This window comes from Entamoeba dispar, genomic scaffold, assembly GCF_000209125.1.
Source record: "Entamoeba dispar SAW760 scf_1105229460645 genomic scaffold, whole genome shotgun sequence".
NCBI classification, from domain to species: Eukaryota; Evosea; order Mastigamoebida; family Endamoebidae; genus Entamoeba; species Entamoeba dispar.
The window spans coordinates 1,107-12,170 of NW_001854296.1; the positions used below are offsets into that span (position 1 = coordinate 1,107).

The window sequence follows — 11,064 nt, forward strand, 5'->3', positions numbered from 1 at the left end:
GATAAAGAATAAATGGAAAATATGTATTGAATTAAAAGCAAAAGTTTTATAATAAAGTTATTTTATTGTTATTTGTTTTTTGCTTGTTATATGAAATGAAAGAAATATATAAAAAATGTTCGATAAACCAAAATGAAAAGTAGAATTAATTTTACTTCTTAGCAAAGACAGCTTGGATGAACAATTCATATCTGATTTGGCCTTCTTGATTTTCAGCAACAGTTTTCAATTCACCAACTTCTGAAGTGGTACATCTTTCACCAATGTTTAATAAGGCTTCAGTTAATTCTTTTGAATCAATGACACCTTTTTCTTCTGGATCAAAAACCTTAAAAGCTTCTGTTAATTTTTGTTCAGTTGAAGCTGTTTTCATTTTTCCAGTCATCATATTGATAAATTCCATACATTCAATTTTCTTATCTCCATCAGCATCGGCTTCTTTGAAAGCAGCATCAAGGTCTTCATCTGTTACACGAATACCATTAGTTTTGAATAATTTTTTAACATCATCTTTATCTAAATATCCTTTTTTTGAGGAATCAAACATATCAAAAGCATCCTTTAATTCACCAACAAGTTCTTGATCAACTTCTTCGTCTCTTCTTCTTGACATCTCTAAATTTTAGAGTTCTTTTTTTAAGTTTTTATATTAGTACTTTCTTTTATTCTTGCTTTTGTCTATCTTTAGTTTATTCTTACTCCATACTTATTTATTAATTTACTACTAATCTTTACTATTCATTTTACTATTTATTATATGATTAGATATTCTCAACGTTTTTAAGTTCTTGATTTTTTATTTTGAGTTTTTCATTCTTTCTTCTCTCCTTAAATTTTTTTTGTTTTCTTTATATTCATTTTTTATCTTGAAGAGATAAAAATTGTTTTTAATTACTTTTCAATAATAACAGAAAAACCATATTAATAGTTGAGATTTTTTACTACTTTCCTTGTATTGGATAATCAACTAATTTACATATCTTCTTTTTTGTGAAAGTAAAACCATAAAAAGAAAAAGGGGTGAGTTGGATTTATGACCAGGGGCTGTTCTTATTATTTGATGGAGTAAAGAAGAAATTAAATCTGCTCTTTAATAGATAGAATGTCATTACAAATACTTTAGAAATATTAATAAGAAGTGCATGATATAAATAATATTTTTTCTTGTATATTTCAGTTATCAGACACTATAGAATAACAGAATTTTCAAGGTTATCAACTTGAATTAAATAAATTCTCATATAATTTAATAACAATAATTTTATTGTTTTTCAATTTTTGAATTTCTTTTTATTAATTTTAATATATTTCTTGTTTATAGGATAAAAAGAATATGCTTTATCACGACAACATTATTGCTTAATGAATAAACTAAAAATAATAAAAGAAACAAACTATGACTGAGTCAATGATTTGGTTAGTTATTTTGTAACTTTTGGTTTTTGTTTTAACAGTAAGAGAATTATTGATTAAATTAATTCTATACTCTTCAAAATTATATCGGTAAAATATAACTATATTCAATGCAGTAGTTATTTTAAATAAATGTAAAATGTATTTAAAATATATAGTTTATTCAGACAGTGAACGTTATTAATTAAAATCTTGTGAGTTACAAATTTTGATTTTATTGATGCTTGAATTAATTACTCCATATCTTGTTTATTATAATTATTATTAATAAACATTAATTGATGGAAATAACTAATTAGGATAGTTTTTATAGTGTAATTAAACTTTTTGACTTGATAATAAATGATTGTCTTTATTTATCTATGAAATAAAACATATTTCATTGTATAGAAAATTTGAATGTCTTAACTCAAGATGCAGAAGTACACTAACTTTTTTTATTAGTAAGGTTCGATACAAATACTTGGATTGATCTAAATTAAATCATTGGTATTATCTTGGTTTTAAAAGCGTTAAGACGTAAAAATTAATAAGGGGTATGTTGGTTGAATAATAATTAGTGTTTATGGTAAGTAGAAAAAAGAGTAATGAAAGCTTAATGGCATTAAGTTTAAAAGATTACGAAGAGTGGATTAATGCAATAGATTAAACTAATTTAGAGATTTGTCATAACGGAAAACAACAATTTAATAATTCTTTCCTTAATGTTTATCATATTAAAGTTAAGAGATAAAAAGAATTTTTGGGGCTTTTCAATTAATTATGCATTTGAAATAGATATAAGTGACTCTTTTGATCTTTAAAACAACTAAAAGATAGCAACCAATTCAAAAGTAAGTATAATTGAAGTTGTAGTACGACTAATAGACTATGTCATAAACCTATTTAACTTTACAAGAAACAAAACCTTAGTTGTTAAAGAGAAGTGTTTATGAAACTAATCAAAAAAGAGGTTACTGTTAATCTTCAAATCCTTATCTGAAATAAGAAAAAATAAAGAAGTTTATCATTCATTACCCATTCAAAGTTTCAATAAAAAAGACTAATTGACACAGTGAAATAGTTAATGAAATAAGACAAATGATTTAATGATTTCTTTTGTCATTATTTCTTCTGTTTTTGTCTTTTTCAAAAAGAGAAAAAAGTTCTTCAGAAAGGCAAACAATGCAAACGCCTCCATATCTTGTAGGGGTAACTGGAATACAAAACCCTGTAAATAGCACTCAAGTTGTTAGCATAAACCTTACACCACAAACTATAACAGATTATGGTATCTCTAATTTACATGTAAAAATAAATAGAGACCTAAATGATTCTCAATCTGAACTAAAACCCATCCTTCCTTCTTTAGACACATTCCAATCAGCATCAAGTCCAATAAAAGAGATTAAAATTGAACAACGTCCTTCTGTTCAAAAAATTGAAAGTGAACAAAAAATTACACAAACAAATGAAGGAGAAAATAAACCAAAAAACGAGGTAGTAGAAGCTATAAAAGAAGAAGAGTTTAGTTATGAACATAACGAGGAAAATGAAACAAATCCTGAACAAAAAGAAACTGATGTAACTAAAAAATTGATAAAAAAAATAACAAAAAGAAAAAAGAAAGTAACAAAGAAGGATAATCAAGAATGTAAAGAACAGGACAATAACCACATAATAAATGAAGAACAAAACGAACGTAGTACAGAAGACATAACCAAGACAAAGAAAATAGCTAAAAAAAGAATTGTAAAAGCAAAAACCATTCAAAAAGAAGGAAAGGAAGAAGAGAAAGAGCAAAATGAAATGAAAGATAATACTGAAACGAAAACAAATAAAGAAAAGAAAAAACCTAAGAAGGTAGTAAAGAAAGAAGATAAAAAAGAAATTCAAAAAATGGATGAACTTTGTGTAAGTAAACAAGAAGAAAAAAAAATAAATGAAATAAAAACAGAATTACACAGTGTTGATGATAAAGGAATTGTTGAAAAAATAGGTCAAGAAAATATAGAAAAAACGAAAGAATTGTTAAAAGAAGAGATTAAACAATTAGAAGTAAATGAAACAGCAAAACGAATTAAAGAAACAACAGAAAATGAATCTCTAAAGAAAAAACGAATTAATCCACAAATTGTAGATCCAAAAGAAATACAACAAATTGAAGAAGAAAATATCAAAGAGGAAGAGAACGTCCCAAAAGAGATTAAGCTAGTAGAGCCTATGGAAGAAGAAATTCAAGACTTAGACATTGCACAAGGGCTTGACTCTAGAATGTTTTCTATTGATATAGAAATAGGAAAAGATAAACAAATTCATGTTGACAAAGAATTTAAGAAATGGTTAGAACAACAAAATATTAGTATGTACGGAGAAGGATGGGCAGCCAAGTTTAAGGAAGAAAATGATGAAGTAGATGTAAAAGGTGTTGAAAATGAAGAAGAAGAGGAAGAGGATTCAGAAACTATTGATACTAATAAAGAAGACATCATAGGTGAAGAAGAAGATTTTGAAGAAACAAGAAAAAAAGCTGAGGAAAGAAAAGGACGAAGAGAAAATCCATACACTTCGGTCATTGGTAAGTTACAACAAAAGCTTTTTGTTCAAAAGAAATCAACAAGAGGATATGGTTATGATTTAGCCGACAATTTTATTGATGATGACTACGCCTATTCATTGCCTCGATGTACAGTTCGTCCTGAAATTCGTATTGAAAATGCTGAAAAGGTTCAACGGTTAACAGCTAAGAGGCAAGCACTTAAATTAAAGAAGGTTGAAGAAAAAGAAGAGAAAACCAATGAAGAACAAGAAAAAGAGACACTAAACGATGAGAATAGAAGCGAAGACAAAGAAGAAACAACTGGTTCTCAAGAAAAAAAAAAGAAAGGACAAAAAACCACTCTATAAAGAAGAAAAGGAGTAAACTGAGTTATATAATTGAAAATTGTTTCATCTCTTTTTTTAATAAAATTAATCATTATCAGAACAGTTATTAATTGAGTTTTATTAACATAGATATCTGACTTAACTATTGCTACAATAATAATTAATCAAATTCTTTTTAGGTTTCTTTTAACTAACCTATAAGTTATAACACATTCTAAGGATTGATTATTACCTATTAATGTCATACTTAACTTAGATTAGTAATAAGTGTTTTTATTTTATTAATACCTTTAAGGGATATCAGTTTAATGTTTAAACAAAGGGTAAACTTTAGTGTTAAACAATTATTTCATAAACTACTAATGATGAGGGTCTTGTCACAATTTTTGTAAATAAGTATTTATCTTAGTTGTTGTTTATTCATGACAAATGGTAATAAATAATGGAATAACACATTAGTTTATCAGGAATTTTTGGTTAAAATGATAAGACTTAAGAAAAATTACAAATTACTTAAAGAAAAGGGAATGAATTATTTTGTGTTAGTCCATTTCAACAGAAGTGAGTCATACAAAAATCAGCATTAACGTAATCTAACGCTTCTAAATAATCAGTAACAACTTCAATAAGAGTTATTGATTTTATTTGAGTTGGAATAATTTTAAATAATAAATGAGAATGAGGAGCAAGAATAAATAGCATTCGAACTTCTTTTTCTTCTGATTTAATAATGCCACCCTTCATATAACAATTATCGATTTTATTCTTTATTTCATCATAGGAAATGTCAAGAGGAATATTTGATTTATAAGCTAATTTATTCCATAACATTTCATATAATCCATTTGCAGTATTTTGTGTTTTCATAATTTCTAGTTGTGGTGAAATACAAATAAAATCGTCAAAGTTTAATTTAAGTCCTTCAGTAACGATATTTAATCTACATAAATCTGCATGTGAATCAGTAACAATAACGTATGGTTCAACACTCATTGAACATGGGTGTGGGGTATTTAATGGTAGTTCAAGCATTACTTTGTTAATATCTTCACCACCATTTCTTTGCAATAGTGGATGAATATATTTAATAGTGTTTGTTTTAATAGTTTTATAATTGTTTTGAATAGTAAATGTAAAAGGTACAACATAAAATTCATCATCAATAGATTGTGATGACTGGACATTAAGTTGCATTGGAATAACTAAACTACTTTCAGTTTTATTTAACATTTCAATATAATTGTCTGAATCAGTAGAAAGATTTCCAGTAATATTAATTTGACTCATTTGATTTGTTTCATTTCTTTTTAATATAACAACACCTTCACTTCGTTCTTCTTTTTCTTTTCTTTCAACTTCTTCTTCATCCTTGTTAATGACTCCTTTCATCTTTCGTATATCAATCCTTACAACACCTCCTCTTCCTGCAACACCATCTATCATTCCTTCAAAATCTTTTAAACTAATTCTCATTGCATCATCAGTACTATTTAGACAATGAATAAAACTATCTTTTTCAGTAGATGATTCAATATCTTCTGACAATAATTTTTGTAATTTACCAATACTAATAACAATTCTACCATCTTTACCTACTTCATTAATATTCTTTGATCCAACAAGGTCAAGGAAATCATTGGTTTTTAAAGTCATTTTTGAATCAGTTCCAATTAAAGGATAATTTCCATGAGTAAGTAATTTTTGCATCTTTTGAACAGACATGTGGTGTATACACCTTAAATAAAATAATGACCAATCTCTTAATAATGAATCTTTACTGTTGTCTTTTAACACAAGTAAAATTGTAATGATTCTATTTATATTACTTGCTAATTTTGAATCAATAGTTAAAATTAATGCTTTAATAACTTTAAAAACACAAGTGTATAAAGACAATGAATTGAATGTGAAAAACATTTTAGAATTGACAATCATTTGTAACTTATCAAGTACTAAAGAAAAATATGCTTCTTTATTAAATTGTAAAAGATAAATTAACATTCCACAATATAAATAATGAGATGGTATAGTCGTAATATTTTTCATTGCATAAGGTAACATTTCAATAATATTATTTGGGGTGAAGTTAGTACATTTTAATAATCCATATATTTTAATAATTAACATATAATTACTATCTTTAATTGTTGGAATAAAAAATTGTTTAGCAAATGGAGATAATATACCACCAATCATACTGTCATTATTACCTAAATTAATTAATAATGAAATAGCAGATAATCGAGTACTTTCTTTTATACTGAAATTACTACAAATATCCAATAATCTCATAACAATTGAATATCTTAAACGATCATATCTTCTTTGGTCATTAAAAGTATTTATCACATTTAACAATCCAAGTAATTGGGAAGGGTCATAACAATTTGTTAAATAACTAAATTGTGGAATATATAATGAATCTGGTGATAAAGCAGAACATCTAAAAATAATAGGAAAGAAAGTAGACAAATGAAGAACATCCCAATACCTACAATTCTGATATGTATCAACAACAACTGATAAATGTTGTTTTAAGAAAGTAGAAGTTTCAGTAAGTTGATCAGGAAGAACATCAAATAATTGTGGAACAGGGTCAATAAGTTGAGGAGCTGTATATAATTTGATTTGACTTGGATTATTATCTGATTGTGAAGCAAATGATGTAGGAGTTATTTTTTGATTAAATGAAATTATTGGAGAATAAACTGGATATTCATTAGCTGATTTTCCATTTTGTTCTACAATTAAACAATTTGATAAAATTGTTGAATATAATATTAAACATGGACTATCTGGTCCACTTGATCGTGTTAATTTTTCAATATAATCAATTGCTCCTTTTAATAAAGTAGGAAATGTCATTTCAAGTTCAATAAGAGTTGAAACAGCAAGAGATAATAATGACAATTCATTAAATTGAGTTAATCCAAGCATATCTCCTGCAAATTTAAAAAGGTTGGGAATTTTATTTCCGTATGTACATACTATTAATGTTTGTGCTTGAGTAACTAATTGTAATAGTGTTAACCCTCCTTGAGGAATACCATTAATTCCAGTTATTCCACCACTACAATAAATTGGAACTTTACCACTTAATAATTCAAGACGATACTTGTTAAGAATATCAAATATTTTTGTTATTAATGTAATATTTTCATTCTCTAAAATTCGACTAAGTATAAATTCATTAAAGTATCTCAATGTTGTGATGGCAAGAATTTCATTATTTTCTCCCCATATACTTTGAAAAAATTTAATAGTTGTTTCTGTAGAATTCCAATCAACAAGGTGATGTTCTTCGTTAAATGAAATTAGTTCTTCATTCCACTCACTTAATGTCTTTGGAAACAAATCAACACTTTGCATCTGTTTTCTTCTTTTTAAGTTCACTAATTTTTAAGTTTCTTATATCAATAACACAATTCTATTATTTTTATCTTTTGTTTTTTATCAAGAATATCAAAAAAGTAATTAGTAATATAATTAGATTTCTCAAAGGAATAAAGTAACAAGAACAAACAACTTGGAATCAAAAATTAATAAAAACTCCCGAATAATTCCACTAAGAAAGTTCAAATGGTGATGAATTTAAGAAAAACGTAAAAAAAAAGAGAAAAAACAAAATCAGGAGATATCTCAGCACAAAAGTAAAAAAAGAGATCTTCAAAAGACAAGATGTCTACTACTACTTCATCAAACCCAGAAACAGAAAGAATTATGAAAAAGTTCTCTAAATATGGAGAAATTAATGAAATATCTCAACAATATGAGCCAACTCCATATAAGAAAGTTGAAGCTGAACCTGTTGCTAAAGATTTATGGAATAATAATATTATTTGGGAATTTGCTAAAGGACTTTCTCCAGGTGTTGATTTAACAAGAATACCTTTCCCAGTTTGTATTACTCAAGCACGTTCATTCTTACAAAATTTCACTGATTATTTTGAACATTGGAATTATCTTAGTCTTGCTGCAAATGAAGATGATCCTTATAAAAGAACTAAATTAGTAGCACAATGGTACCTTTCTGGATTTGCACATGCTATGAAGGTAGTACGAAAACCATATAATCCAATTCTTGGAGAAGTTTTCCGATGTATGTGGGAAGATCCAAAATCAAAATCAAAAACACATTATATCGCTGAACAAGTCTCTCATCATCCTCCAATTTCTGCTTTTTATGTTTCTAATAGAGAAGATGGATGGATTGGTTCTGGAACTATTACTTTTTCAGTAAGTTTCTATGGAGTTTCTGCTTGGGCTTATTTAAATGGAGTTCAAAAAATTAAGTTATTAAAATATGATGAGGAATATACATGGGCATTCCCACCAACTAAAGCATCAGGATTTTTTGTAGGACCATTTATTATGGAAATGGGGGGAGTTGTAGAAATTAAATGTAACAAAAATCCATATTGGGCATCACTCGATTTTAAAACAACTTCAATGTTTTCGTCAGCTAATTTATACAAAGTTGAAGGTAAAATTATGAATGGATCAAAACAAGTCGATACTATTCAGGGTCAATATTTCGAGAAAATCACACTTAATAATAAGGATACTTTCTTTGATGCTAAGAATCCACCAGAATCACCAATTAGATATGAAGTTCCATTCGAAAATTTGTGGGGAAAAGAATCTCAGTATGTCTGGCAAGACCTTACTAAGGCAGTTATTAAAGGTGATGGGCAAGATGCAGCTGACAAAAAATATGAAGTAGAAGAATGGCAAAGACAAGAAAGAATTCAAGACCAAAAACAAGGAAAGATTTACGTTCCAAAGTTCTTTGAAAAAGTGAATGATACTACATATAAATATTTGTTCTATAATGAAGCACCATTCCAAAAAGGAGAAGAAGAAGCATATGAAATGGCTGGAATGATTATGTCAAGAAGAAAGCAGCTTTAATTAATTCTTTCCTTTTTTCTGTCAATTAAATTCAATAACTTTATCACAATTAAATAAAAAATAAGGTTTAAGATATTGTTGGAGTAAATTAATAAATTAAATCTTCTCTTAATTGATTGTTTTAATCAAATTTAACAGAAGTTTTATTTTTAAATTATATTTTTTATTAATTTTAATAATTTTTTCATATGGAAAGTTTTATTTCCATTATAATGCTATTTTATTCTTACGTACTCGTTATATTTCTTTAGGAAAAAAGAAATTAGCAAATTTAAAATCTAAGCATTAAACTTATTTGATAATTAAAATGAAAAAACAGATAAAATTCTATTAAACTTCTCTGCACAAACAATTCTTTTTTTTTTTAATTAAAGTAAGAAATTATTCTATAGGAAGTGTTGAGAAAGAATAAAAAAAAAGATAATGTTATTTTAGTAGTTTAATTAAGTCACTTAAATTCTTTTATAGTTCATATTAAACTTATTACTGTTATATATAACAATAATGACTTTCAATTCAAAAATAATCAAATAAACTAAAAAAAACAAATGGAAGAACAGTTAATTGTCCTCTCTATTAATAAATTATATGGAGCACGTAAAGTAGAACTTAAACTTCAATTGGAAAAATTTAAAAAGAAAAGAGAGGAGTTAGATTTCTTTCATGCACAATTGAAAGAAATGCTTAAACAAATTAATAAATTAGGTTTAGTTGATGAGTTTAACCAAAACCAGTATTACCAATCAATGAATCTTAAATGCAATAAATCATTACAACATGTAAAAGAAATGATAAATAAAGTTAATAAATTAATAAATGAAATCTATCATGAATTAAATACAATGGCCATTTATATGTATTCATTTAGGAATCGTGATTCGTTTTATGTTGGAATTCAACAACCTACAGTTTCAATACTTAATTTTACTAAAGGTGGTGGTATTTTATCAACTAATAATGTTTTATTAACTAACAACGATTTACCTGATGTTGAAACATTTACTAATTTAATATCTGATAAAGATTTTATACGAGAATTCATTCCTATGACTCATAACAATCATTTTTCACCAGCATTTTCATGTGTTACAAGATATCATAATGATAGTTATATCACTGGAGATATCAACAATCATTCAATTAAATTGATTAGGCTAAGGAAAGATGGAAAAGAATCTGAAGATTTTTCTGTTAAAGTAGAATATCCAACAAGTATTGTAGAATACAAGAATAGTTCAATAATTTATATCACTGATAAACAACTTCATTGTGTACATGTTTTTAATATGATAGAAGGTAGAGGTAAAACATTTGGTGGATACGGAAATGAACCAGGTAAATTTAATGAGCCAATGTGTGTTGCAATTGATTCTTCAGATAGAGTTTATGTTGCTGATGCTATGAATAGCAGAATACAAATATTCACACTTGATGGAACATACTTATCTACGTTAAGTATAGTTAATCAAAGAAAACCATTTTATCCTCATTGCATTCTATTTGATGAAAATGAACTAATTGTAATAGATAATTGGGGAAGTTCTATTTTTACAATTGACCCAAAACAAAAAAAGGTAACTTCTATTATTTCTAGATATGGCGGAGCAAAAGGGCTTGTTAATAGACCAACTTTTGGCTGTATTGATGAGCATGGGAGGTTATTTGTTAGTGACAGTGGAAATAATAGAATCGTTTGTTTTCAAAAAACAACTTTTATTGGTTCTATTGAAATGAGTGAATTAGGGCTAGTTGGTGCACCATTAGGAATCAGTGCCAACTGTAATAAAATTACTTTTTCTACAACAACAAATGAACCTTATTTAAATTCAGTGATGGCTTGGGACCGATATCAGATGAAACTCTAATCTTTGTGTA

General features: G+C 26.6%; 5 protein-coding genes across 5 annotated transcripts, besides 9 other annotated features; 3 read left to right on the plus strand and 2 right to left on the minus strand.

Annotated features, from left to right (window-relative positions):
* Positions 1–151: 151 nt before the first annotated feature.
* On the minus strand, positions 152–613 carry EDI_225770 (myosin regulatory light chain, putative; the record flags this gene model as incomplete). The annotated part of the gene is made up of 1 exon (XM_001737474.1): positions 152–613. The coding sequence occupies one exon, from the start codon at positions 611–613 to the stop codon at positions 152–154; it is 462 nt and encodes a 153-aa protein (XP_001737526.1).
* Positions 614–1,223: 610 nt separating this feature from the next.
* Positions 1,224–1,310: a sequence feature (AT_rich).
* A 222-nt stretch (positions 1,311–1,532) lies between these two features.
* Positions 1,533–1,570: a sequence feature (AT_rich).
* A 91-nt stretch (positions 1,571–1,661) lies between these two features.
* Positions 1,662–1,693: a sequence feature (AT_rich).
* Positions 1,694–2,577: 884 nt separating this feature from the next.
* On the plus strand, positions 2,578–4,299 carry EDI_225780 (synaptonemal complex protein, putative; the record flags this gene model as incomplete). Its single annotated transcript, XM_001737475.1, has 1 exon — positions 2,578–4,299. One exon carries the CDS (start codon positions 2,578–2,580, stop codon positions 4,297–4,299), a length of 1,722 nt encoding a protein of 573 aa, XP_001737527.1.
* Positions 3,115–3,292: a microsatellite.
* Positions 3,164–3,351: a microsatellite.
* Positions 3,788–3,949: a microsatellite.
* Positions 4,168–4,248: a microsatellite.
* A 531-nt stretch (positions 4,300–4,830) lies between the features above and the next one.
* On the minus strand, positions 4,831–7,647 carry EDI_225790 (uncharacterized protein; the record flags this gene model as incomplete). Its single annotated transcript, XM_001737476.1, has 1 exon — positions 4,831–7,647. One exon carries the CDS (start codon positions 7,645–7,647, stop codon positions 4,831–4,833), a length of 2,817 nt encoding a protein of 938 aa, XP_001737528.1.
* Positions 6,385–6,412: a sequence feature (AT_rich).
* A 309-nt stretch (positions 7,648–7,956) lies between the features above and the next one.
* EDI_225800 (oxysterol binding protein 5, putative) lies at positions 7,957–9,189 on the plus strand (the record flags this gene model as incomplete). The annotated part of the gene is made up of 1 exon (XM_001737477.1): positions 7,957–9,189. The coding sequence occupies one exon, from the start codon at positions 7,957–7,959 to the stop codon at positions 9,187–9,189; it is 1,233 nt and encodes a 410-aa protein (XP_001737529.1).
* Positions 9,190–9,330: 141 nt separating this feature from the next.
* Positions 9,331–9,374: a sequence feature (AT_rich).
* Positions 9,375–9,737: 363 nt separating this feature from the next.
* EDI_225810 (nhl repeat-containing protein, putative) lies at positions 9,738–11,054 on the plus strand (the record flags this gene model as incomplete). Its single annotated transcript, XM_001737478.1, has 1 exon — positions 9,738–11,054. One exon carries the CDS (start codon positions 9,738–9,740, stop codon positions 11,052–11,054), a length of 1,317 nt encoding a protein of 438 aa, XP_001737530.1.
* Between the last annotated feature and the right edge of the window lie 10 nt (positions 11,055–11,064).